This window comes from Coenobita brevimanus, chromosome 103 (genome assembly GCF_032717465.1).
Source record: "Coenobita brevimanus isolate Jiangsu-jjx chromosome 103, ASM3271746v2, whole genome shotgun sequence".
NCBI classification, from domain to species: domain Eukaryota; kingdom Metazoa; phylum Arthropoda; class Malacostraca; order Decapoda; family Coenobitidae; genus Coenobita; species Coenobita brevimanus.
In genome coordinates this window covers 5,257,024-5,284,672 of record NC_137056.1, presented here as the reverse complement: position 1 = coordinate 5,284,672, position 27,649 = coordinate 5,257,024, and the positions used below count along the sequence as shown (strand labels likewise).

Genomic DNA, 27,649 nt, shown 5'->3' with positions numbered 1-27,649 from the left:
GTTTTTCTGCTGGATACTGTGACTGACGATATTCATGGAGGAGACGATACCAAACAGGGTATAAAGGGGATGAAGATGAGAGGCTAATTCAGAAAATAAGGAGGGACTTGCAGATTCGGAAAGTACGGAGGGATTTGCGGATTCGGAGAGTAAGGTGGGATTTGCAGGTTCAGACAAGACCGAATCGTAAGAAGGATAATCAGGAGCATCATGGGAGTCAGACTCGTAAATATCTGAGGAGCCTTGAACACTGACAGAATGAATACCAGAAGGGGAAGACTCGTGAGACGGGAAAAATATACCAGAGGAATGATAATCAGGTGCCAACTGCATATCAGTACGGGATGAATCATGATCTAATATAGAAACGGATGAGCGGGAATTATAGGAACGAGAATCAGAAGAGTGGGAATCAAAGGCAGGGGAATGAGAATTAGAGGAATGGGAATCAGGGGAGAGGGGATCAGAGGAAAGGGAGTCAGAAAAATGGGAATCAGAGGGAATGGAATCAGGAGAGGACAAAGCGGATCCGTGTGCCTCCCAGTCGTATTCTGGATCATTCAGAGCGGCCACCAGTTTGCTCAGGCCGGCGATAAACTGATCATAGCCATCAAATATCCTTGTTTCTGTGACTTCGGGTGGCTGGGACGGGGAGGGGTTGATAAGAATGTCGTCAAGAGCTGCATTTTGATTGATATGTGCCCTGTCGACGTCAATCACAGCAGGAAAGACGCATGCCCAGAGGACGAGGAAGATGCAGAGACGCAGCATTGTTCTAAGCCAGTGTCTATCAAAAACCCGTGTAAATTTTTCCAGTGTTTGACGATTACTGTAGCTAGGACCAGATTATGGACCTCATATAGGTTCTGGGCACTTTCCTATCGTAGACCTCTGAGCTTGTCGATGGCCCAATTTTCTGTACGGTTAATGTGCCAACTCTGTAACAGCCCGGTACCTTTTCTTTCAGGCTGATTAAGAAAGGATACTAAATAGGCCTACATAATTATCGTCATAGGCCTTCGCATTGTAAATACACACTCCAGTATCCCAAAATTTCGTCGGTACATAAATACTTCGTGAATCCTGGCCACAGTGTTCACTGTGTCCCCTTGATAACCCGGCCTTGAGTGTCAGTAAGTATTGCTGTTGTTGCTACTCAGTGTTGTTGTTGAAGGTCAGTGTATTTAAGTGCTGTCCAATATCCTTGGTGGTGGCTGGGGCGATCGTTGTTGTAGATTATGGTTGTGTTGGTAGTTTTTTATGTCTGTTGATGTTGTAATTGCTCTTCTTGTCCAGGACGGTTGCTGTATCACGAGAAGAGTGGCCTTTTCATTTTTTTTTTTTTTTTGTGTGCGCTGCTGATGCTGTAATGGCTCTGGATAAAGTTAAAAGTACCGGTGATGTTCTAAGACACGGTGATAAGTATCAGAACTTGTTCTTTTTCATTAGTTACATTCTCGTGTTGTTTATAAAAAAAAAAAAAAAATCTTGTGATGTATATTAACACATTTTCTTTACTTCATATTTTTCCACTGTAACAGAAAAACAGTATCTAAATATTGACTTAATAGGTTCGGCACAGGCTGAGATAGTATACACACGTGAATGTTTAACAATTGTTGTAGTTCTTTAGAGTGCACTGGATTTTATATTGATAAATCTCTTACCAGTCTAATATACTGAATGTAACTTCGTTAATAATGTAACGCAAAAGCATCAAGCACTAATCAATTCTTCAAACTTTTTTTAAATACCACTTCCAGCCTCGAAGAAGATCACGACAGAGCGAGTTAAGTAAAGACAGCAATAATATGTGCACTTCCTTGGGTTCGTCGGTAGCTGCAGTTCCTAGAAATAAGTGAGTTCTGATCTAGCATGTTTCATACTAGATCACTCATTCTTGTGACAACAGTTTGCACAGCATGCACGTTCTGCACATTTTATAATGAGAGGTATTTGTAGGGACGCTTCAGTCTCCGTGGCTTCAGAACAACTAATATGCGGCTCTGAAAATACACAATCATTTATCTGTCCACTTAATGTATCTTAACAGTTGGTACACTTATCACTCATAACAACACTTAAACTTTGATATCACTCAGTAATGTAGAGCATCAAGCCCTCTCTAAGGTGATATGGGATTATGAGACACTCCGCGTCAGGAAGGTTATATGTCGTTGCTAACACCGAAAATTCATCATTATTCTAATAATGTTTCCCATATGCTGTACTGTACACGAATATCTACAGATAAGTCTGCATCTGTATCTATATCCATAACTATATCTATCTGTCTGTCTGTACACACACACACACACACACACACACACACACACACAGGGAGAGAGGACCTACTGTAAATGTAGCCTATGTAAGGATGTGTGTGTACTGCTAAGAACCCAGTGTTTGTACCCACAAACCCTGACACAAAACCTGGCAACAAGATATGCTGATTCACCCACCAATTTCCTTTTCCGTGGTGTTCGTGTCAGAAGTTGCTTGCTGCTCCAGAGCCTCGGTCAGCACCCCCAGCCGAGGTTTCAGCTCCTTCAGGTCCTCGTCAGCATCCAGAGAGTCAGCACCCTCGGGAATCTCTTGTCCCGGGGTCACTGAGTCAGAGAACAATCGGAGTTTGTGTGCAAATTCAGCTAAAAACTTGCGAAACCACTTCGTCGGACGGACTTTCCCGATTATGTTTATCAGCATTCTCGGCTCACTCAAATCTTGTTCTTCCTATTCCTTCCTTCTTTTGTGGGTTGTCTCCAGTCTGTTATTCTTCCTTTTTCACTTCGTTCTCCTCTCTTTACATTTCCTCAACTTTAATTTCCCTTCGTCTTTGTCCACTCTTTGAAGTCTTATTCTTTTTAATCTCACCTCTTTGTCGGCACTTCCCTAATCATATAACGTTCCTCCATACTCACTTCTCCAGTCATCTGACTTGACCCTGTTGTTCCTCCGCCTTTATGTCTCCTTCCTTCATCACCCCTTCTTCCTCCTTCCTCCCCCCCCCCACCTCTTAATCCTTCTCCATGCACTATGGTTTCATCCCAAGCATTTAAATCTTTCTTCCTCACTCTTCCTTGAGCAGAGAACAAGAACAACAGAAGATGGAACAAGAACAAAAACCTCCTCTTTATCTGGATAACTGTGAGTGAATAAGGAAAATGCTTATTCTCGTAGTCGGTTTCCTTTTTTTAGTGCAATTGAAGCGGATACGAGATAGAGGAAAACTTGGTGCTGTACTGGCTTGATTCTTTATCCCAGTCTGTTCGAATTAAGATAAGGACCTGAACTGGAGAGTGGTGGTTGCGTGTCGTGCCAGGGGGAATGTTTGAGTGTTTTCCTTGCCCGTGACGCTTGGGTAGTGTGGAAAGGGAGGAACCGAGCCAAAGCATGGAATGGGCAGCAGGTGTGTGTGTGTGTGTGTGTGTGTGTGTGTGTGTGTGTGTGTGTGTGTGAGTGCGTACGTGTGTGTGTGTGTGTGTGTGTGTGTGTGTAATTCACCGGGTCGGTCAGGATCACTTGATGGTCGTGATCGTCAGCTTTTACCCTCCCGGAAGGGAGCTGAGAGCTCATATAGTCCGATCTAAGGGCAAGGCTGTGACCTTCACACACGCACACACCCGTCTCCTTGCTCAAGGGGGACAGTAACCACCCACTTCGTCAGTGAAACTTTTCGCAACCTGAGCGAGGCGCGAACTCCCGTCTACCAGACGGCAAGCGAGAACGTTACCACTGCGCCAGCGAGCGGTGTGTGTGTGTGTGTGTGTGTGTGTGTGTGTGTGTGTGTGTGTGTGTGTGTTCTTACTTAATTGTTCTTACCTAATTGTATCTTTACAGGAATGAGTCAAGCTCGTACTCTCCCGTGTCTTAAGCCATTTTTATCGTACATATCCTTAAATTTATGAATTGTTTTTGGCACACTATTTCATCCGGTAGTGCATTCCACTGATCAATTGCCCTATTTGGGAAACTAAATTTCCTTACGTCTTTATCGCCTCTCTTTTTATGCAGTTTTTTGCAGAGTCCTCTTGCTGATGCATCCCCATATGCTATGTAATCATTTATATCTATTTTCTCCTTCCCTGATATGCATTTATATAGAATAATCATGTCTCCTCTTTTCCTTCTCTCCTGTAGTGTAGGCAGACTCAGTTTTTCTAGTTTTTCCTCGTAGCTTAGATCCCTTAAGCTTGGTACCCATCTTATAGCAGCCTTTTGAACCTTTTCTATCTTATCTATGTGTTTTTTGAGATGGGGACTCCAGACTACTGACGCATACTCCAGGGTTGATATGATGAATGATGTTATTATCTTTCTTAGCATGTCTTCATTTATTTATGTGAATGCTATTCTCATATTTGCAAGCAGTGTATACATGTTCCGTACCTTCTCACTGATGTGGTCAGCTGGAGATTGTTATTGATAATCACACCTAGATCCTTGTCTTTTTCTGATGTGTGTAGGGTTTTACTTCCTAACTTATAATCCCAATCAGGTCTTTTTCCACTTTTACCAACCTTGATTACATGACACTTGTCAACAATGAATTCCATTTGCCATGGTACGGGTAGGATAAGATGGTTCACCATATCCTGTAAACAAGAATAATCGGATAACAAAACGTCCCCCTTTACTCCATATTCACGCTCACCAAACTATATTAAGATCCAGATCCGACATTGACAAAAATCCCTTCCCTGATAGAAATGACTACGGTGGACAATAAACTCCTTTGTGCCTCCGCGCTCTGTGTCATGGATAAAAAATCAGGATATTTCTTAAAATAAGGATAATGCAAGACTACGGATCAGTCCCTTTCCGCTCACCCACAGTAAAACACCAATCAGAAATAAGTAAAATAATAAATAAATAAATACGGTTAATAATAAACCAAATGTGCGAAATGTTTGAAGAGTGCCTAAATGTCGACGAGGGACATTAATTTGCTGTGATAGTTTTTTCTATACATGAACCGATGCTGAAAACAAACATTATCGTAATCTTCCCTCTGCAGAATTTGGGTTAAACACACACACACACACACACACACACACACACACACACACACACACACACACACACACACACACAGAGGTAACGTTTATTATTTTTCTTTGCCTTTACTTTTATCTTTTCTCTCAATTCCCTTATACGAGCTACCTTTAACTCTATCCATCATTTTCATCTGGTCTCTCTCTCTCTCTCTCTTGGAACGAATGATCCGTTACGGTGCCGTCTATATTAATCAGGCAGCGGTCAAGGGCGGATGCGAGGCCGAGTAGGATTCTCGTTGGCTAAGGTGGCCTCATAGCACCTTTTCCTTTCCAACTTGTTTTTATATTTGGTACGTTAATATATTTTTATCTGTTAGCTGTGTAGTCCGCGTGGAAATATGTAGGCTAGTAGAAACAGTAGTGCATTAGTAGTTGTTGTTGTTATTGCAGAAAACATTATTGATATTATTATTATTATTATTATTATTATTTGTTGTTGTTGTTGTTGTTGTTGATGTTGCTTTGTTGTGATTTCATCTCAAATGTGAGCAGGATGAAGTTGTCCTTCTCCACTCCACCATCCTCCTGGGGGTTGAGGAACTTTTGTGCAACCAGGCAGTGAAGCCGACCGGTCATGTCGGTGCCACCACATGAAGTCATCCCTCTCCAGCACTTGTGGATATCAAAATATAGCTGTAATATGTAAAATAAATCGTTAAGGCAGAAGTAGCCTTCTAGGGAGCCTTTATAATTAGACGATAATTTGACACCCAGAGTCAGATTCACAAATTTATGATCAGTTTTCTGTCGTAAACATGATTTGTTATTGCAGGAAGGAGGAAGAATGGAAAATAGGGAGTCTTTTCATGTATCTTGTTCTTACTACAAAAGGCACATGTTATAATAGTACCATCATTTTAACTAAGCGGAAATTTTCATACTATTTGCGGCTTACTCGTATTTCCCGTAGCTCGGTGGCGGAATAAGGTAATACTACTGCTCTACATCCTCTCTACAGCACTTCTTCGTGACTAGCACCGTATTCTAGTGTTAATTTCGTGATACAACTCAGCACTGAAGATGGAGATATGGCAGTTTTACGCCTGACTGAAGTTAGCATATTATAGTTTTGAGAGGAAACTTATTGTGGGTTATTTTCGGCAGGAAGGATATGGAGAGTTCAGAATCATTCCATGTCTCTTGTTCTTCCTGCAAACACAAATTTCTATGTTACGACAGGGAAGCGATCGTTACTATGTTCAAGAATCCCACTCTGAGTCCGATTTGTAAGCTGACAACAAATCCCCTGTCGTAGCTAGGGGCTATACATTCTCAAACTCACTTGCAAAAAATTCTCTGTCGTAACTGTCATTTGCTTTAACAGGACTACACGGAGAGGAGAGTATAGAGTCTGTTTTACGTTTGACTTTGCTGAACTCAGAAGAAAATGTGCTTTTGACTGCGTGTCATATCGTGGGAATTTGAAAACTTCGGGTGATTAAAAAATGACAACGCAGAGGTGTGAGGGATATCAAGCAGGTGTCACAATACTCAAATGTTACTGAGGTGTGAGGAGGGTACCAGAAGTGTTATGTATCAGTAAAATATAAAGCCTAAATAATACAGATGTGCTATTTTTACTTATGGAATATGTGCGCTATTTGGTCACACTGCAAAACCTAAGAACATTACCCCTTATATCATGTTCTGTATTAAAGTATAAAATGGTTGTGATGGCAGTACTCCCTCAAACAAAACAAGATGAGCCTAATGGCACCTGCGCCTAACTTGTGACTACCGAGTCCATTATTTTTTGTAATATTTGCACCATAGAAATTCCTACACACACACACACATACACACACACACACACACACACACACACACAGGAGAGAAGGAAAAGAGGAGACATGATTATGCTATATAAATGCATCTCAGGGAAAGAGAAAATTGACATAAATTAATATATAACCTACGGGGAAGCATCAGCAAGAGGACACTGCAAAAAAAAATACATAAAAAGGAGAGACGAAAGGAAATTCAGTTTCCCAAAATAATAGGGCAAATGATCAGTGGAATGCATTACCGAATGAAATAGTGTGTGCCAAAACTACTGTATTTTTTTTATAGTCAAACTGAATGATATGTATGATGAAAATGGTTTAATACACTGGACAACACGAGCTTGACTCATTCCTGTAATGATAAAAATTAGGTAAGAACACTTGGGTAAGAACATGAAAATTAGAAGTTTGTTGCGAATTTTAGGATCCTGTCCATCTCTGCACATTATTCAACTGTTGATGATATTCCGGAAGGGAAAGGGGATTCAGGGTTGAGTAATATTTTGAGAGAGGTTAGCTTCGTGTTTAAGAGTGTTACAGGGAGTGTAGTTTTAAATTTTGGTTTTAAAAAGTGTTACGCAATTTCTGAACCGTCCCATCATGTACCCCATTATAACACTTGAATGTGTGTTGGTTGCGTTGCATCTTCTCTCCAGCCTGCGACGTAACAAGCAGGGCACAAGATGGTTTTGTGGTGAACAGAGTTCCCAAGAGTCACGACAGTATCTGAGTTTAATACATAGTAAGTGCTTTGTGGATCAGGGGCTTGGTGTATGATTTCAAAGAAAGTCCTTGTTGCACAGGTTTGAAATAGTAGCCCATCTTACCTTTAGATTACACCAATCGATTGCCAACGCACGCCCAGACTTTGATGTTGACAGAAGTTAACTTTCAACTATTATCGGTATAAACTGAACGGCTAAGGCCAAGGTAAATTGATACTCACTTATTTATCGCAAAATGACCGGTGAGATGGAGCCATGCAAGAAAAATAGTCCCATCCGATGACATCTGAAGACTTGTCCCCACCTAAAGGTCATCATTTCGGAATTCTCATTGTGTACCATCGTTCGATATTATAAATACATTGTGTAGGACTATATGGCACGCTGCAGATAGAAATATCCTATAAATAATTTCCATTGAAATATAAAGCTAACCAACAGTGCAAGAGAAAATCATGGAAAAGGGGGGTTACAAAATTGATTGTTTCCTCGAGTGTGAAATAGGATGAAAGAGGAGGGTTCTATTTTAAACACAAGTGATCAGTACAAGAGAAACGGTGGAAGGGTGAGGATGTGGATGTGGTCGCTGCTGGTCTTAGTGATCCTTGCTAACACCTTCGCTCAGAACCCTGCAAGTGATACTGGTGAGGAAATATTTGACCATCTGAGGGCATCGAGAAAAAGGTAAAGGTGGAGGCAAACGCCATGAGGTGCGTACCCGCGGTGCTCATCTCCACAATATAGGCCTTTGAGCCTGTGGAGGGTTATTTTATCTATTATCCTGGGATACAAGGCCACCGCATCATCCAGGTTACCACAGTTACTCCCCTATTACCGTACGTACTCATTTTATCTACCAGCCACAAAAGGAGGAGGGACACCTGAGTTGAGTGACGCCAGCTGTCCAGTCCAGGATTAGAGCCCTGGCGCAAACGGGCGGCAGCTTCGCAGTCAGCGATGCTAACCACTCAGCCACCGCTGCGGTGGCACCAAAAGAGTCTGAGTTTGGGTGAAAGAGTGTACGTTTAGAGGTTGTGAGTGAGACTTAGCGTGTGCGTGTGAATGAGGATGTAAGAGTGAGTGAGTGTGTAAGAGTTGGTTAGGGCATAAGAGTGAGTGAGAGTGTAAGATTTAGTAAGGGCATAAGAGTGACTGAAGGTGTACTAGTTAGTAAGGGCATAAGAGTCAATAAGTGTGTAGGAGTGAGGGCATAAGAGTGTGTAAGGGTGTAAGAGTGAGGGCATAAGAGTGTGTGAGGGTGTAAGAGTGAGGGCATAAGAGTGTGTGAGGGTGTAAGAGTGGGGGCATTCGAGTGAGTAGGGGTGTAAGAGCGAAGACATAAGAGTAAGGGCGTATGAGTTGGTGAGGGCATAGGAGTGGGTGAGGATGTAAGAGTTGGTGAAGGCATAAGAGTGAGGGTGTAAGTGTTGGTGAGGGCATAAGAGTGAGTGAGGGTGTAAGTGTTGGTGAGGGCATAAGAGTGAGTGAGGGTGTAAGAGTGAGAGCTTAAGAGTGAGTGAGGGTGTAAGAGGTGGTGAGGGCTTAAAACTGAGTGAGGGTGTAAAAGTTAGTTAGGTGAGGGTGTAAGAGTTGGTTAGGGCATATGAGTGAGTGAGGGTGTAAGACTGAGGGCATGAATGAGTGAGGGTGTAGGACTGAGTTCATAAGACTGAGTAAGGGTGTAGGATGTGAGGGTACAATCGTGAGTGAAGTAGTGAGAATAGCACTTGAGAGGGTGAGACTAAAGGTAAGGAAGTTTTATGTAACCTCCTTGAGTATGGATGTAAGAGAAAAGTAAAGGTGTGAGAGGGAGGATGTGAGTGTTACTGAGATTATTACAGTATTTACAGTTGCATCAGGTATGTCTACAAATTAATATGTTTTAAATTCTATCTATCTAGCTATTGCCAGACGTAATAATCCCGTAAGGGGTGGCCAATGACTTTGAGTTATTTGTTTTACGGGGAGGGGCACTAACCCTCCACCAACCCATTTGTTGACACATAGGGAGCACGTATGGTTTGGTTATATGGTTACCACCCAGCGTTGTAAATTGTTTCTTGGCTTACAGGAAACCATTTGGCTTGTCACTCATTGTAAAGCCACCTGTAAAGAAAAGAAAAGCAATAAGAAGTGACAGAAAAGATGGGAGAAATAGGAAGAGAGGAGGGCAGGCACAGAAAAAAAAAATATATAAAGGCTAAGGAAGAAGTAGGCAGCACTACATCAAGTGAGTGGATGATGGTCGCCACCACCTACCACGATGTTTTAAATTACTTAGCGCAATTACCGATCTTTGATATTAGTATGATTATTACTTCGAATTTATGAACACACTACAAATAGAGAAATAGGTTAGGTTACACATGCCCCATACATGTGCATACAATGGTTCACGGTACTATACGAGTATATGACGAGCATTGATTCTTGAAGCTGGGACTCCTGCAGGCGGGCGTTGCAGTGACTGATGAGCAGAGATCACCAGGAAGGTGGACCTGGGTGAGGAAGCAGAGGTAGTGAGAAGGTGGTGGGAGTGCTAGGCTACTACTCTGAATGAGTTAGAAGACGCACAACCTATGAAATATCCCACCAGATTCCGAGGTTGCTCCTATAATTGTGGTAGGGGTATCCGCCTCTAAAGAGACATGAATGGACCATGGTGTCCCAGGGGGTATGGTTTCATCCGTAAAAGTTGTGTGTGGACTGAAATGCTCGTCTGGATCTTTGACAGTGATTTCTATCTTTGCACCGCACCCCTAACAGTTTCCAATTTTTAGAGAAACTGACATTAATTTTCTTCTATATTACTGGTAACAGAGGTGAGTGAGAATGAAGCCACCCCGGACCCTGGTAAGGTGCATGTGTTTGTGCTGCAGAAGTCTGGCGTCCCCTCATCCACAAGTTACGCCCGCCTCCTGACGCCATTCCCTCAACTCCTCTCCTTCACTGTCTGCTACAGAGTGCGTCTGTTGCGGTTCAGGGAGGAGTCTACGCTTATGTCTTACGCAGTTACCAGTGACAAGGACAACGAACTAAGGATGGGTGAGAAGGAAACATATTTCAGTACATATTTCAGCTATTTCACTTTTTCTTTTCCTCTTCTTTACCATATAAGGTATATCCTAAGGGTGCCACCACGTGAAGGCGTTCTTCTCTGGCACCAAGAGATCATTAATGCGTCATATACCGAAATAATATGGTAAGTAAGAGGTTCTAGGGAACCTCTGTAGCCAACGAAAATATATCCCGCACCTCACTCACTCATGCAGGCTATCAAACTATTTTATCGGTACGTAGTCTCCTATTCTTTCACTTAGTCAACTTCATTCTTCTCACTGATGTTACTATGTGTTGCTGTACTTCCACTCTTATGTACGCTTACCCTCGTTTCGGAGACATTTCCAGTCAATACAAATCCTTTGGATGTGTTCTTCCTTTGTCTATTCAGACTCGTCCCTGCAAACATATAGTCTATAAACCCCAAATTATAGTGTTCTGATTAGGCTAGGTTGTAATGCTGAATGAAGAAACAGTATTTGAAGACTCGATCTGTCAAGGGTATTGCAAGAAACTCAGTAAACTGTGAGAGAACTAATTTCTTGACCCATTACAGGAACAAATCTCCCGACGGGTGCAGCTAACTAAGGATATGAGCTCTGTGCTCAGAGGTTAAGGGATATGTACTGCGCATACAGTGTTTCATTAGAATCAACAAAGTACTTATGTGCTGCACCCTGCAATACAATAGCATCAACTCCAACGACATAGGCTGCCACCGATATTTCGTATGGTAGATGTTCACATCTTCAGAACCCCTTTCCTTGGGCATATGGACCGACTAGCTAAGCAAAGCTTGTGCTGCATAGGATATATCCTTATATATGGGAAGAATATTATAGGACAGACTGCAGTAGTTTCAACATCAACAGTTAGGTTTCCAGAACCGTGAATGCCACATGTGTCTCAGATCATGGATACTGCAGTGAGGCTGAGGAAGGGTGTAGGGCAACAGCTGACCAAAGAGAGGCGATTGCTTCGCTGGTGGTGTGGGCTCATTTGACTCTGATGATCTCATATGCAAGGGAACAAGTGTTCGTGGGCCCTTCGGGCCCCTCGCACTTGCTCCTCCAGAGGGCACTCGCGTTTATGTGCTGTTCTAGTGTAACTTTGTCACTTGGATTTTTTGCACCTAACCAATTGATCGTGTTATTTCCAGCTTCGGGAATGGAACCCAGGTTGTCCGAACGAAAGTCCGAAGTACACACACAGACACACGGCTACTGCATCAGTTTATTTTTGTTCTGCCTCTGGGCAAAAGATTCTACGGAGATCCTATGCCGGGCTTCGAGAGCAGCGTTTTTTGGTCAAAATGTGATCACTCATTAAAATATAGTAAAAGTTTTCAAATGTGATGGGATCAAGCTTTTTCACATCAACGATTTTTTTTTTTTTTTTTTTTTTTGGTGCCAATTTTGGTGCGATTTGAATGTGTAGTCTCGGCTACCCAAAATACACAAACTCACACACACACACACACACACACTCACACACACGGCTAGTGCTATAGTATATTACAAGTGCTCGTGGGCCCTTCGGGCCCCTCGCACTTGCTCCTGGGGAGGGCTCTCGCGCTGCTATAATTTATTTTAGTTATACCTGTGGGCAAAAAATTCTACAGAGATCCTATGCCGGGCGCCTGGAGCAGCATATTTTGGTCAAAATGTGATCGCTCATTGAATATAGTACAAGTTTTTCAATCGTTTTCAGAGCAGCGATTTTTTTTGGCCATGTGGAGAGGATGGAGGGTGAAAGACTGACGAAGAGAGTATATGTGAGTGAGGTGGAGGGGGGAAGAGGGAGGGGGAGGCCGAGGATGAGATGGAGGGATGGGGTGGAGAGGTATATGAGAGAGGAGGGTGTGAGTTGGGAGCGGGGCAGTGAAATGGCGGGGGACAGGGCGACGTGGAAGCGATTTGTTTGTGGCCACCCCGAACGGGATTGAGGCGTCTGGCAATAGATAGATAGATATATTTTTTTGCTATTTTTGTGCCAATTTTGGTGCGATTTGAATGTGTAGTTTCGGCTGCCCAGAATACACACACACACACACACACACACACACACACACACACACACACACAGCTACCGCTATAGTATATTGCTGAGGGTACAGTACTGAAGTGTTGAATATGCGATCAGAGAGCAAAAATTTTGTATGTTAGTCAGGTTAAACAGACGTACATAAATTAGTGAAATTAGTAAAAGAACACTCTGCACATCAAGGGCAGACTATCACAATTTATATTCCTTGAAATCAAATTAACAACCAGTATCAAGACGTGGTACAGTATCTCGACTCTCCCACCTGATTGACCCCTTCCAGAAAATTGTAGTGGTAGGTGGGGGCGCTCACCATCCACTCACTCGATGTAATGTTGCTCTCGGATGTCTACCCTTTCCTCTCTTCGTTTCTTTTTCCTTCCTTCCTATTCTATTTTTATTTCCTTCATTCTTCCCTACTCCTTGTGCCTACGGGTGACTTTACACTCCCTCTTCTGTCTTTCCTTCCTTTATTCTTTCCTCCTCCTTCTGTCTACGAGTGACTCTACACTGAGTGACAAGCCATTTTCTATGCTGGGTGGTAAGCATATGACCAAATTATGGCGCCTGGTGGTTTAGTGGGTAATTAAGGCGCTCCAATCGGATTGAGCTTGTGCAGGTTTATATCCAAGGGGTGGCTGGGATTTATTGCTCACGTAATGCCACTCAGGGATAAGTGAGGCTGGTCACACTCATCTTCAATGTCAGGACCTCCTTCTGCCTGCGAGTGACTTTACACTCCCTCCTCTGTCTTTCATTCTTTCCTCATCTTTCTGCCTACTGGTGACTCTACACTGAGTGACAAGCCAAATGGTATCGTGTACACTAAACCATTTACTACGGTGGGTGGTAACCATATAACCAAATTATGGCGCCTGGTGGTTTAGTGGGTAATTATGGCGCAACAAAAGGATTCAGCCTGTGCAGGTTCATATCCAAGGGCTGGTTGGGGTTTCTTGCACACGTAATACCACTCAGGGATGAATGAGGCTGGCCACGCATCTAAAATGTTAGGAGCAACTTGCCTAGCCCCGAGCTCCTACGCTCATGGGGCACCACAGGATTGGATGATGGTGAACAGAAAATCATGTGAACACCCACCGTCAATAGAAAATCTGAAAAGCCTGCTCACCCCTGCCGGACTTTTTATTATTATTATTATTATTATTATTATTATTATTATTATTATTATTGTTGTTGTTGTTATTGTTGTTGTTGTTGTTGTTGTTGTTGTTGTTGTTATTATTATTATTATTATTATTATATTATTATTACAAAGAAGACAGAGAAGGATTGTGGATGGTTTTGCGCATGTACGATGTACAGTAGATGGTACGCTGCTATATACTGTAGGTTCAGTCAAGAGTTTTTATGATGGTAGTGAGGCATGTGTAAGGGTAAATGGGCATCTAAGTCATTAGTTCACGATCAATGTGGGTGTGTGACAAGGTTATGTGATGCCCCCATGGTTGTTCAATAGCCTATATATAATGATGGGGTGATGAGAGAAGTAAAAACACGAAGAATGGAGAGAGGGATATGGCGTTGGTAAAGAATGGTGATGGATGGAATATCTCAAATTTATTGTTTGCTGATGATGTAGAGCTACTTGCAAATACCGGACAAGAACTTGGTAGACTAGTGCAAAGTTTTGTAGATGTAAGTGAGCGTCGTGCCTTGAGAGTAAATGTAGAAATGAGTAAAGTGATGGTTATTGAGAGAGAAGGTGACTCCCAGTGTGATGTTTCAGTGAATGGAGAGACTGGAATTGGTGAGAGAGTTCAAGTACCTGGATACAGTGATAGAAAAGAGAGGAAAATGCGCAAAAGAAGTGGAAAGTAGAATGACACAAGAAAGGAAAGAAGCTGGTGCTATGGAGGCCTTGATAAAAAACAGAGGCTTGAGTGTTGCTGCTGCTCGAAGCTTACATGAAGGAGTGTTAATGCCAACTTTAACACACGGATGTGAGACTATGGTGTGGCATGAAAATGAAAAGTTAGGTGTAAGATCAGTGGAGATGGGACTGCTGAGGAATGTATGTAGAGTACAGAGAATGGATAGGATACTGAATAATGTAATTCGTGAAAGATGAAGAGTGAAGAAGTCTGTGGACACCAGAATCGAAGAGAGCGTACTGAGATGGTATGGTCACGGGGAGAGAATGGCCGAGAAGAAAGTGGAGCGATATGGTGGATGAGTGTATAAGGAAGAGAGGTATGGAAGTTGGTGAGGCTAAGGGATTGACAAGAGACCGAGCTGGATGGATGAATATTGTGCGAAACGCATGACCAGGGACTTGGCACCCTTTTTTAACGTGACAGAATGCGGATTGATTCTATCAGCTATGTAGCCTATAAGTGAAGCTACATAACGTGGTGAATTATTTTTTGGCCTATCTGATGGAACCAGGATTCCATCGGCTTGAATGATGAGTGAATGGAAGCGTGACCTATTGAAATGGGCAAAAGTAGGCTGTCTGGACGTTACTACTCCTCTCCCTGCCCTAGGGTGGGAAAGGGGGTCCGGATGATGATGATTATTATTATAATTGAAATACTAGATGTACCAAGGGTAGACCACATAGAGGGGCGAGAAGAGAACAAGCAAGACAGACATACGTCCCCCAAGCATTACACGCCCCTCTTCCCCTCAACAGGATCCTCAAGAGGTACGTGGCCCAGCCGCATTACCCTCTGCCTAGATCAGCACTCACCTGAATCGGGACAGGATCTGTGTGCCAGCAGACTCCCCAAGTAGGACCGCGATGACGCCTACCGTGCTTGTTGGGGAAAGGACGCCCATCATGCTCCTTTCACCTACAGCCACCAGCAGGACCGCAACAACGCCCACCGTGCTCGTCTGGGAGGGGACGCGCACTGTGCTTCCCTTACCTGCAGCTCCCACCTGGAGCAGGACCGCTGCAATGCCCACCATCCTCGTTGAGGAGAGGATGCCCACCATGCTACTCTTGCCTGCAGTCCCAGGGCTTAGCAGAATTGCAGCGGCACCCACTGTGCCCGCTGGGGAGACCCTGCCCACCATGCAGACCTCATCTGCTGAAACCTCAACACCTACAGAGGGTCACGACCATTGCTCGGCTCACTTCTCCAGAGGACGAGCGGGTCATGCCCATAGCTTGCCTCACTCCTCCATAGGCTGAGCGGGACGCCCCTCTCACTCTCCCTGCACCACAGGGGGCAGAGCAGGCTCCCCAGTGAAGTCACTGCTGGAAGAGGTCTGGAGTGGCCCTATAGTGAGTCCAGAGGTACACTCACTACAACCAGCGCCCCTTAGTCACCAGTAATTGTCGGACTCCCGCGGGAGGAGAGACTGCAGGCAGCCCGTGTCGGACTCCCGATGAACGAGACACCGCAGGCAGCCCCTGTTGGACTCCTGACAAAGGCGAGACTGCAGACACCAGTCACAGAGGGACGCCCCCAGAACTCCCGGCCGAGACCTCCCTAGACAAGCCGGTGAACTGTCCTCCACTAAGAGCAGGCACAAGGCAGTGTGCCTACTCAACCAGCCCTGAGGGCCGACACACTGACGGAGGCCCCTCTAGTGAAAGGCCTCCCTCTACACCACCCAGCAGCCCTCACCCGATGATACAGAGCACAATAGTGGTCCCATACCCACTGTGTCAAGTCACTGTACAGTATTCTTTGTAAATAATATACGTGTAAGACTGGTTAGCCCGTGCTTTCAAGCCTTGTTCCTTTGGTTGCATGCTCTGGACCCGGTCTTGGAAAGAACGCAATATCAGACCCACATACTCAGAGAGCAAGAAGTTAATCTCTGAACACATGGCATAACAATTATTATTAATTATTATTATTATTATTATTATTATTATTTTGTAATGATAGGCTACATATCCCATAATATGAAAGAGAATGCATAGATAGAAAATGGGAGCCTCCACCCTGCACGGTGAAGGGAAATGGGGGTCCTGCCACAGTATGGGATGTAAGTTATGTTTGCATGTAATGTACCCGAACAAATACAGTATTATCATAACACGAGCAAAGCTGTATGATGGTCTACAGAAGCTGAATGAGTTGGTGAATGATAGTTGGGTGTCATTGTTCTGCTTAGGGAGAGCGTTGTCCGGAGTGGCTTTACCAGGATTTTAGACTTACTTTTTTTAAATCCATGCAGCATTATGTCAAACGCTAATCATGCAGGCCTGTTTATAGAGGGTTTTCATGTGACGTCATCAAACCTGATATTTTCCACAATGACAGATGTAAAACAGGGGAGGGGGATGAGTAAATCCCCCGAGCTAGGACAAAGACCATATAGCTCTGCAGGACAAGGAGAGATTCTCACCAGAAATCATGGAGGAGTAAACAAATGTACGAAGCTAGCAAATGGAAGCACTTTAAAGTACAACAACAGATTGCCAAAGGTGTTCTGAATCAAGAAAACAGTGAAAGTGAGGAGACGGTTAGGTAAATTTTCAGAAATGCACGGGTCTCACTAATCTGAATGAGGAATGACAGCGGTAAATGAAAATAATAGCCGCCTCCTGCCGTCATTCGTCATTCAGATTAGTCTTATCTGGAAACCGAATGACTTTAATATCACATGAAATGACACTGATATTACCTGTCATTCCAGTGTAAACCCTATACCCGTTGCATCTTTAGGAAACCGAATGACATTAATATCACGTGGAATGACACTGTTATCATCTGTCATTCCAGTGTATAATTTCTCTTTACACCTCATGCAATCTCTTGGAGAAAGAATGACATTAATATCACATGGAATGACACTGAAATTACTTGTCATTCTTTTATATATCCTCTCCCTGTACATCATGCCATCTTTAGCAAACTGAATGACAGGAGATATTACATGGAATGACATGGATAATACCTATAATTCCAGTGCATGTTGTCTCTACACCTCAGTCCATCTTTAGTCCGCCCTGTGCCAGTGCCGTTTTAAAACGTCATTTAAAAAAAAAATCATGGAGAGTGCAATTTTCAAACTAGGCACACAGTAATTGATGAGGATATACGTCTACTCTTCCACCATCTTGCCTCAAGCGCTCAGGCCTATACACCCACGTGCTGAGTCATCGCCCTTGCTCTGCCTCACTCTGCTTGTACCACTCATACAGTACAGTCATGTCTCGCCGTGGTCTCTCTGATGAGGAGATTCAGGAGCTCCTGAAGGTGCCCTACACTGGCAAAAGCAATGTTGACGGCGATGTGCAAGATAAGGATTATGTGCAACTGGAAAATGAAAGTACTAGTGAGGAGGAAATACCCACACCAAGAAAATCCAGGTATGTGGGGTATGCTAGTACCAGAGGGATGAGGCCATCAGCACGTCACTGCCTAGCCCCATGTGATGAGGAGGAGGATTCAGAGGAGGAAGGTGAGGCTTCTAGTATTCCTGGGTGGCTGGGGAAGCCAAAGATTTCCCCATGTGGAGTTGGAAGTTAGGAGGAAGAGAGGGAGATTTGGGATATTCCACATGGGGGGGACGCGGGTGAGTCATCTCACTCATGCTATCCTTCGCACCCACTTGACCCAGCCTGCCCTAGCACCTCAGGACAAAGTGTTCCCCCATTGCCCGCACCCAGCACATCCACTGAAAGTGTTCCCCAGTTCCCCACACCCAGCACATCATGTGAGAGTGTTCCTCCTTTTGCTACATTTCCCAGCACATTGAGGGAAAGTGTTCCCCTATCCCCTGCACTTCCCAGCACCTCCAGTGAGACTTTTCCCTCCTTCCCCACATTTCCCCAAGCTTCCCTACGGCCCAGGGATGAGGGAGGTGATGATGGTGATGAGAAGGAACTGACGTGGGAGTGGGAGGACGGGAGTGACTGTTCCAGAAATACACCCTTTCACATACGAGCATGTTGCTGGGTGTACTGTACCTGAACTAACCCCAGCTTCAAGTAGGCTAGATTTCTTCAGAAATTTCTTTACTTCGGACTTTGTATTGAGAATTGTTGCCCTAACTCCTTTGCTGCCTTTGAGCATGCAGGGGCAACGCAGACGCCACATAGCCAGTTGTTTGAGATGGATGTGAGCCTAAACGAGATGTATGTGTTCCTAGGCCTGGTACTTTTGATGGGGATTTTGAAAAAGAACCATCTCCCCTTCTACTGGACCGTAGATCCACTAATGGAAACACCTACCTTCGGGAAAGTAATGAGGGGGGGGGAATCGGTTCCAATACATCCTGAGCCGACTGCATTTCTTTGACCAACTTGACCCTGCAAATGCGAACAACACGGACAGGATGAGGAGGATACGTGTGGTTTTCAATCACCTACGTGAGAAATTTCATACCTCTTGTAATGCTAGGTGAAAAAGGCCCGACTCCTCGGTCCTAAAGCACCTAATGTGTAGCGGGGTCCTCTTTCGAGACCGGAGCTTAGTGCAATGAAAGAGAGGCAGGACACAAAAACTTCAGGTAATAACCTTTTACACGTATATTACCACAGTCAGACACAGACAAAAGCATGAGATATTACAACACAATATGTGGCACAAAAATAAAACCTTAACTAGGATATTAGTATCTCGCAGGATACTGACTTAACCAATACGGTTGCCAATACAGAAAGTCTAGTGAAAAGGTGTACAGGGAACGTGGGAGCACGGGAAGAGGGAGTTCACACGGGGGGGGGGGGAAGAGGGGAAGGACTCATGACGGGCCGGAACAGAATTATGGTAATATTGGGAAAGGGTAAGTATTATTCATTCACTCTTAGTATCACCTGATAGCAAAGGGGTTTTGACATTTGATCCTATCTCTCGTTCACGTTACGTTAGCTGTGGGGATGGGATTCTGTAGGAAGCGAGGGAGTAGAGGGACACTAGATATTCACTGTGTTTACGGTAATATGCATGGGAGGATATTATTCTCACTTCTCTATTGTTTTCTAGTAACAAGGGACATAAGTATATTTTCACTACAGAGAATTCCTTAGGGGAAGAGTCTTACTGGTTTTCTATAAGGGCGTCATTTGTGAGTCGGATTCCTCAGATCTCACTCACTGTACTCGTTCTTACTCATTCGCCCGTGATTTCACTCACCCCGACATTTGACATACATTAAGTCACTATATAACTGTAATCTGTTTTCTAGGGCAACGTCACACTTAACATAATTTCACTTCACTAGTTCTGGGGCAATACCACACTTGACGTAATTCACTCGTGTCGTGGGGGCGGCGGGGAGACACACCAGCGTCTATTCTGCCGGACCAGGGGCACCGCCAAGGGAGTGTGTGCCGAGAGGGCACGGGACGGCTCACAGGGGCGTCCCCTTGCGTCCAGGGCTGCACATGGCACAAGAGCCCGTAGTCTCCGGGCTAGGTTTAGGGGTGTGGCCCTCAGAACTGGGGCCAAACAGGTCCAGAAGTCTCTGGCTCAGGTTTCGGTCAGAGGTGGAGGTCTTTCGCCATCTCTTGGGCGCGGAGAGGTTGCACCCGGGGGTCCTGGGGAGGGCCTGGAGAGACTGAGGGCTGTGGTCCCCAGAATCAAGGGGCACCGTCAGGTAGGGGCTGCGGCACCGTCCTGCACTAGGGCCCGTCAGGTGAGTCTTCTCCAGGGCCAGGCGTAGAGACCGGACACCAAGGGAAGCTGTTAGGCTTCACGGGGTCTCTCTGGTACTGGGAAGCCAGGCACCTGTCTCATGCAGGGGCGATGACGACACCTTCTTTTGGCCGTGGGGCCCGACAATAGGCCGTGGCTGTGTGGGGGAGTCAGTGGGCCTTTGGTCACCTCTCAAGCGACCGTAGGCTGTTCTCTTCTGCAGGAGGGGGGAGCGGCAGTAGGCCGTCTCAGGGGCAGTGCCTTTGGACCAGCAATTGGCCATCTTCTTCGGCAAGAGGAAGAGCGGCAATTGGCCGTCTCAGGGGCAGCACCTTCAGTGTGGCAGTAGGCCGTCTGCTTCTGCAGGAGGGAGGGGCGGCAATCGGTCGTCTCAGGGGCAGCACCTTCAGAGCAGCAGTAGGCTGTCTCCTCCGGCAGGAGGGAAGAGCGGCAATTGGCCGTCTCTGGGGCAGCACCTTCGGAGCAGCAGTAGGCCGTCTCTTTCGGCAGGAGGGAGGAGCGGCAATCGGCCGTCTCAGGGGCAGCACCTTCAGAGCGGCAATAGGCCGTCTCAGGGGCAGCACCTTCAGAGCGGCAATAGGCCGTCTCAGGGGCAGCACCTTCAGAGCGGCAATAGGCCGTCTCCTTCAGCAGGAGGGAGGAGCGGCAATCGGCCGTCTCGGGGGCAGCACCTCCAGAGCGGCAATAGGCCGTCTCCTTCGGCAGGAGGGAAGAGCGGCAATTGTCCATCTCAGGGGCAGCACCTTCAGAGCAGCAATAGGCCGTCTCCTTCGGCAGGAGGGGTGAGCGGCAATAGGCCATCTCAGGGGCAGCGCCTTCAGAGTGACAATAGGCCGTCTCAGGGGCAGCGCCTTCAGAGCGGCAATAGGCCGTCTCCTTCGGCAGGGGGGATGAGTGGCAATAGGCCATCTCAGGGGCAGCACCTTCAGAGTGGCAATAGGCTGTCTCCTTCGGCAGGGGGGATGAGCGGCAATAGGCCGTCTCAGGGGCAGTGCCTTCAGAGTGGCAATAGGCCGTCTCCTTCGGCAGGAGGGATGAGCGGCAATAGGCCGTCTCAGGGGCAGAGCTTCCAGAGCGGCAATAGGCCATCTCCTTCGGCAGGAGGGAGGAGCGGCAATAGGCCGTCTCCTGGGGCAGAAGAGATGAGCGGCAATAGGCCGTCTCGGAGGAAACACCTTCAGTGCGACGCTTGGCCGACTGACGAAGGCGGGAGCGGCAATTGGCCGTCTCCAGAGGGGCGCTGTCAGGAACTGAGATCTCAGCTCCACCCCAGTCTGATCTGGCAGTCCCACTCCCCAAAGGTAGTGTCCTCCTTCTGCTAGGGTGGTGGTGCGACGGTTGGGTGTTATAAAGGCGCACGGCCCGGGCTGCCTTATGCCGTTGTCGTATTGGATCCCCTAGTGTGGGTGTGGCTACTCCGTGGGGTCCGGGTAGGGGTGTTGGTGTGTTTCTGGGGGCACTACACTGTTCTCTCACTGCGATTCTGGGGCCACTACACTGTTTCTCTTTCACCGTGTTTCTGGGGGCACTACGCTGTTCTTCCCTCACCTTGTTTTCAGGGGCACTCTCTTGCAAGCCACGCATTTCACCTCTTTTCCTCCCTACAGAGACCTCGTCATAGACGAGAGTCTTGGCTATAGAAAGGTAATATTGCCTTCAGGCAATATATCCCCAGCAAAAGGCACAGGCTTGGTTTCAAAATCTTCGTTATGTGCGACTGTAAGACTGGGTATGTGCAGGACATAATCCTGTACACAGGTGTTCAGACGGACATCGTCGAAGATCGAACCTGGACTGTCTGGGGCTGTGGTGAAGACGATGATCGATGAGTACCTTCATCGTGGGCACGTCCTGTACCTGGACAACTGGTACACAAGCCCCCTTCTGGCCAGGTACCTTCACCTTCAGGAGACAGGTCTGTGTGGCACTGTGAAAAAGAGCCGCAAGCACATGGTGAAGGTGGGGAGGAAGCTGCAAAAGAACGAAGTTGTATTTTACAAGGCCAATAACATCCTTGCAACAGCCTGGCATCACGACAGAGACGTCTTCCTCCTCTCGTCTGTACACAAGCCACTCGTACACCGCCCCGACAGCATCGACTACAGGACAGAAGGGCGGCGCCACGTCTGGAAACCAGAACCTGTCCTGGCTACAATGCGAATATGCGACAGGTAGATCAGTCGGACGCAATGAGTTCCAGCCTGGATTGTGCCAGGCCTACGATGAAGTGGTACAAGAAACTATTCTTCCACCTCCTCGACATCACAGTCTTAAATGCTCACCTGCTCCAAGCTCAGGTAACCGGGGTAAAGGAGACCTTTGAGGGCTATATTCGTGAGCTGGTTCGGGAAATACTGGGGGAATACTCAGAGGAAAGGACTGCAGCTCGCCACCGCCACACCGCTGCAACACCTCTCCGCCTCACCGGTTGCCACTTCCCCACGATCATCCCTCCCACTGAGACTCGTCAGAATCCGCAGCGGTGTCATGTGTGCGCAAATAGCACCGCAAGGCCGCGTACTTAGCGGAAGGACTTATGTATGTGCGCGCAATGCATCCTTGGTCTGCGCATCTATCCTTCCTTTGAGGAGTACCACATATTGAGTAAGAAAGTGAAAGACTCTTGTGAATATTTTCTCGTAAGTATAAGGACTGTACGTAGTGAAGTAATGTTGTTATCGTAAGTGTAAGACGATGTATTCACAGTGAGAAACTCAGAAATACTCTTACAGTGTCTGTGTATATTGAAGGCATGTTGTAAATAATTTACCGTAAGTGTAAATGCAGTACATAGTGAAGTAAAGTTGTACTTAAGGTACCGTAAGTGTAAGACAAAGAATGCACAGTGCAGAGAAAGATACGTGACAGGTGACAGGTGTTGCAGATTTATAGGGAAGAAAAAATGTTTTCTGTATGAAATCCAGTGGTTAAAAATAAATTATGCCTATGACGTGAAATGAAAAGTGTAAAAAACATTCCTAGACATTCCGTGAGTAACATTGGCCAGAATACCTGAGTTTACCTTCATAGAAAACGAGGTTTTCTCTCACCTTCGCTGCGGTTCTTCTGCGAAACCACACCTGAGGGGCGGACCAGGGACTTCCAGAAAACGCACTTCTAGTCTCCGGTGAGTTTTTAAATGGTCATATTCGTTTTTTTTCACATCAAAATCTATCATTATAGCCAAAAAAAAAAAAAAAAAAAAAAAAAAAAAAAACGAAAATTGGCCGGCACCATTGTACCATTTTATGTCTGGGCGGCGAGTTAAGAAATAGAATGACGCTAATATCACAAGGAATGACACTACTGTCATTGTAGCGTACTTCATATTAATATCATTCAGTTTCCGAAACATGCAGTGAGGTGTCAACAGAGGGTTTACACTGGATTGACAGGTAATATCAGTGTCATTCCATGTGATATTCAGGTTCAGGTTAGTTCGAGGTGTATAGCCTTTCCAATATCATTCGGTTTCCTAACGATGCAGTGGAGTGTCGACAGAGGGATGACTGGAATGACAGGTAATATCAGTGTCATTCCATGTGAAATTAATATCATTCAGTTTCTGGGCCAAACTAATCTGAATGACGAATGGCAGTCGGGAGAGGCTATTATTTACATTTACCGTTGTCATTCGTCATTGGGTGTCATTTGTCATTCAGATTAGTGAGACCCGAAAAACACCCAACACGCTGAAATTAATATGCTTATTGCCGAATTTAAGCAGTTCTAAGCATTTTTCCTTATAAAGCATATGTCACAAATGTATCTTCGTATATAAAAAAGGAGATGGGGAGGAAGTCTTCAGCTGCTATCTCCGACTTTCATTGCATCAAACTTAACCTACACTAACCCAACCCGACCTAACCAAATTTAATCTAGTGTGGACGACGGTAGATTTGATAACAGATGGAGCTGCGAGCTGAACAACCCTCACACCCACTCTTTATATCTGCCTAGTACTAAAAAGTGCATTTGTGGCAGACCCAAATGAAAGCCAATCAGGGGCATTCGACTGAGAAGAAGAATTCTTGTGCAGCATATACATTCATCGTACATCATGTCCTTCATTATGGAGTTCACCTATAGTTGTTTGATCATATGACCGTTAGATTAACAACTGGTAGTGGGCAGGGCTGGATTAATGTCGTTGGAGACAGTAGGTTAAACTAGATATGGGGGTCCCCTACCCAGGGTATGAGACCCTCTCTAAAGATTTTAATAACCACATTAGATATTGTATGATGCCAGCGGCTGTCCTTGCTGCTCGATCTCGATCTCTGGCAGTTTCCTTATTCAGTTCCTTATCCCTAAGGTTACATTCAGTGACCTTGTCCCAGGCCTTTTTCGGTCTCTCTCTCACAATCCTACCCCTAACATTAACACTTCTCACTTTCTGCACCCAATTATCATCCCCCATTTCTCCACATGCCCAAACCATCTCAATCTACCTCTCCTCATCACAACACTAATACACTCAAGTCCCATCCATCCCCTCAACTCACTGCACATCCACCTAATCATTGTAATTTCTGTACCTGCAAGTATCCTCTTTCATTATATATATATATATCACCTAGGTCTCACTACCATACAGCATTACAATCCTAACACACATTGCATACAAAGATCCCTTAGCATGTAGGAAGACACCTTTCATTGTCAGGAGAGGCAACAGCTCCCTGGATTTCTTCAAACCACTCTTCACTCCAGCCACAGAGCTAGCTCCAGCCTCACATCCAGCATCTAACATGTCACCCAATAACAAAACTCTTCCACACACTCAAGATACTCACCAGCAAGTTTAGTCCTTTCATGCCTGGCATTCTCCACATGCTCTCCCCTACAAACCAAACACATGATATTAGCATTATCTCGCAGTCTACCTCTAATACCTCTACATCTCTTATGTACCCACTTGTCCCAGACGCAGCACAAGATGGAATTATTTCCCATGCCCTTGTGGCAAATTGTACATGGTCACTCTCCTTCTTCTTTGACAGTACTGCTTCCAGCCCTGGATACCGTCACTTTTGTTTTATCTGCATTTACTCTTATGCCTTTGTGCCCCATACCATCTCTCCACTTCCTAAATCTTTGCTCTGCCTCCCTTTCATTCTCTGCAGTCAACACCAAGTCATCAGCATACAACATCTCCCAGAGGAGTCCATTTCTGAAGTCATGTGACAGGGCTTCAAGTACCAAACAACAAGGGGCTCAGAAATGACCGCTGGTGCTCACCAACATTCATTGGAAACTCATCACTCAAATCTCCATTTACCCGTACCTGGGTGAGAGCACCCACCTACATGGCCATAACCAGCCACTCCTTGACCCCAAGCTTTCTCATTGCCCATTTCACCACCTCTCTAGGAACTCTGTCAAAGGCCTTTTCCAAACCAAGAAAAAGAAAGTACAGTGAGTCATCGAAATACGAAAGAGATAGGGACCAAAAAAAACTTTCGTAATCCGAAATTTCATATATCAGGACGATTTTCCCCATTGAAATATACTGTACATATAAAGGGGGGGATGCATTCCAGGACCCCATTGGACCCCCCACTAAAACTTTACCCCTCCTATTTACAAGTATGCAGTACACGTATACAGTACTATACTATTGTACAGACATAAAAAAATAAAACATAAAACTAATTACTGTCATATTAGTACATTGTACAGTTAAATATAGACCTGTGCTGCAGCTGGAGATTTGTGTCGTTGATATGGTGCTAAGTCCGTGTGAAAGGTGCAGGTCCTCGTGGCTTTGCCGGCGGCTGAAGATGAAGAGAAGGAGGTGGCCATCTTCTTGTACATTTCCTTTTTCTTCATCACAGTCCCAGTGGTTGATGGTTCAAGGCCTAAAGCTTGCCCAATCTCCGAGAATCCCTGCCCCTCCTTGTGGCGTCTTATTATTTCCAATTTCCTCTCAAGAGTGAGAGTATGATTCTGTTTCTTCTTTGCACCTGGTTCCCTGGATGCTGGAGACGATGCAGGGCGCTTGGGAGGCATGGTGAAAATACGAAAAGGTGAAGGACAGCGAAAAACAGTGTAACGTACAGCGAAGCTGAGAGGAGAGGACGGACGTGACTTGACTGGGAAGTGCGCGAAAATGTGTTTACCAGAGAGGGGTTAGTTTGTTTTCTCATCACAAGCGAGTGCGGCGCTGTGCAGCGTGCCCATTTTGAATTTTTCGTATTTCCTCGTATCGTTTTTCATACCATTGAGACAGATACTTTCGTATTGTGGAATTTGTCCTACATTTATCGCTTTCGTACCATTGGATATTTGTACTTCGAGTTTTCGTATTTCAAGGACTCACTGTACAGTTCCCTTTTCTTTCGTATATATTTTTCCTGAAGCTGTCAAACAATGAATACAGCATCAGTTGTCCCTTTGCCTGGCTTAAACCCAAACTTCATCTCATCAGTATTCACTCTTTCTCTAGTCATACCTTCTAGAACTCTCTCCATTACCTACATTATCTTGTCAAAAAGTTTCATACCCCTAAAATTTCCTCCTTCCAGGGCATCACCCTTCCATTTGTACACATTTACAATTACTCTCTTCAGCCAATCATCTGGGACAACACACTCCTATATAATCCTATTTATCAGGTCGGTGACTAACCTCAGTCTTTTATCTCCTGAGGCTTTCAGCACTTCAACAGTCAACCTAGACACCTGCGGCCATCCCCACCTGCATCCTGCCTATTGCACTGCTCACAGTAGCAGCATCAATCAAAGGCCAAGGGTCAAGCACTGGATCTTCAGGCTCCAAACCTTCCCTGTCCCAGTCAAACTCCTTATTCAACAACCGGCCATAATGCTTTCTCTATGAATCTTTTAATATCCCAACTATTCACCACTACCTTTCATTCATCATTCTTCACACGCTGCTTATCCATGATATCCCTAATCTCCCTCTTCATTGACTAAAGAGTGTAATTGTAATTGTGTACAAGGGGAAGGGTGATGTCCTGGAAAAGGGAAATTATAGAGGCACAAAATTTTGGACCAGATAATGAAGGAGATGGAAAGAGTTCTAGAAGTTATGATTAGAGAAAGAGTGAATATTGATGCGTTGCTGTTTGGGTTTATGTCAGGCAAAGGGACCACTGATGCCATCTTCATTGTTCAACAGTTTCAGGAAAAATATATGTATAGGAAAGAAAAGGGAACTGTACTTTGTTTATGGTGATTTGGAGAAAGCCTTTGACAGAGTCCCTAGAGAGGTGGTGAAATGGGCTGTGAGAAAGCGTGGGATTTAGTAGTGGCTGGTTAGGGTGGTTATGGCCATGTATGTCAGTGCTCACACCCAGGTAAGGGTGAATGGAATTTTGAGTGAGGAGTTTTCTGTGAATATTGGTGTGCATCAGGGGTCATTTTTGAGCC

The 27,649-nt window shown here is 45.2% G+C and overlaps 1 protein-coding gene across 1 annotated transcript in view; it reads left to right on the top strand.

Moving 5' to 3' along the window:
* The first annotated feature begins 8,137 nt into the window (after positions 1-8,137).
* Positions 8,138-27,649, top strand: part of LOC145415574 (uncharacterized) — a 90,937-nt gene continuing 71,425 nt past the window's right edge. The window contains exons 1-2 of the mRNA XM_080284794.1: positions 8,138-8,210; positions 10,387-10,611. Of these exons, the coding sequence (XP_080140920.1) occupies positions 8,138-8,210; positions 10,387-10,611 (298 nt within the window). The remainder of the gene's footprint in view (positions 8,211-10,386; positions 10,612-27,649) is intronic.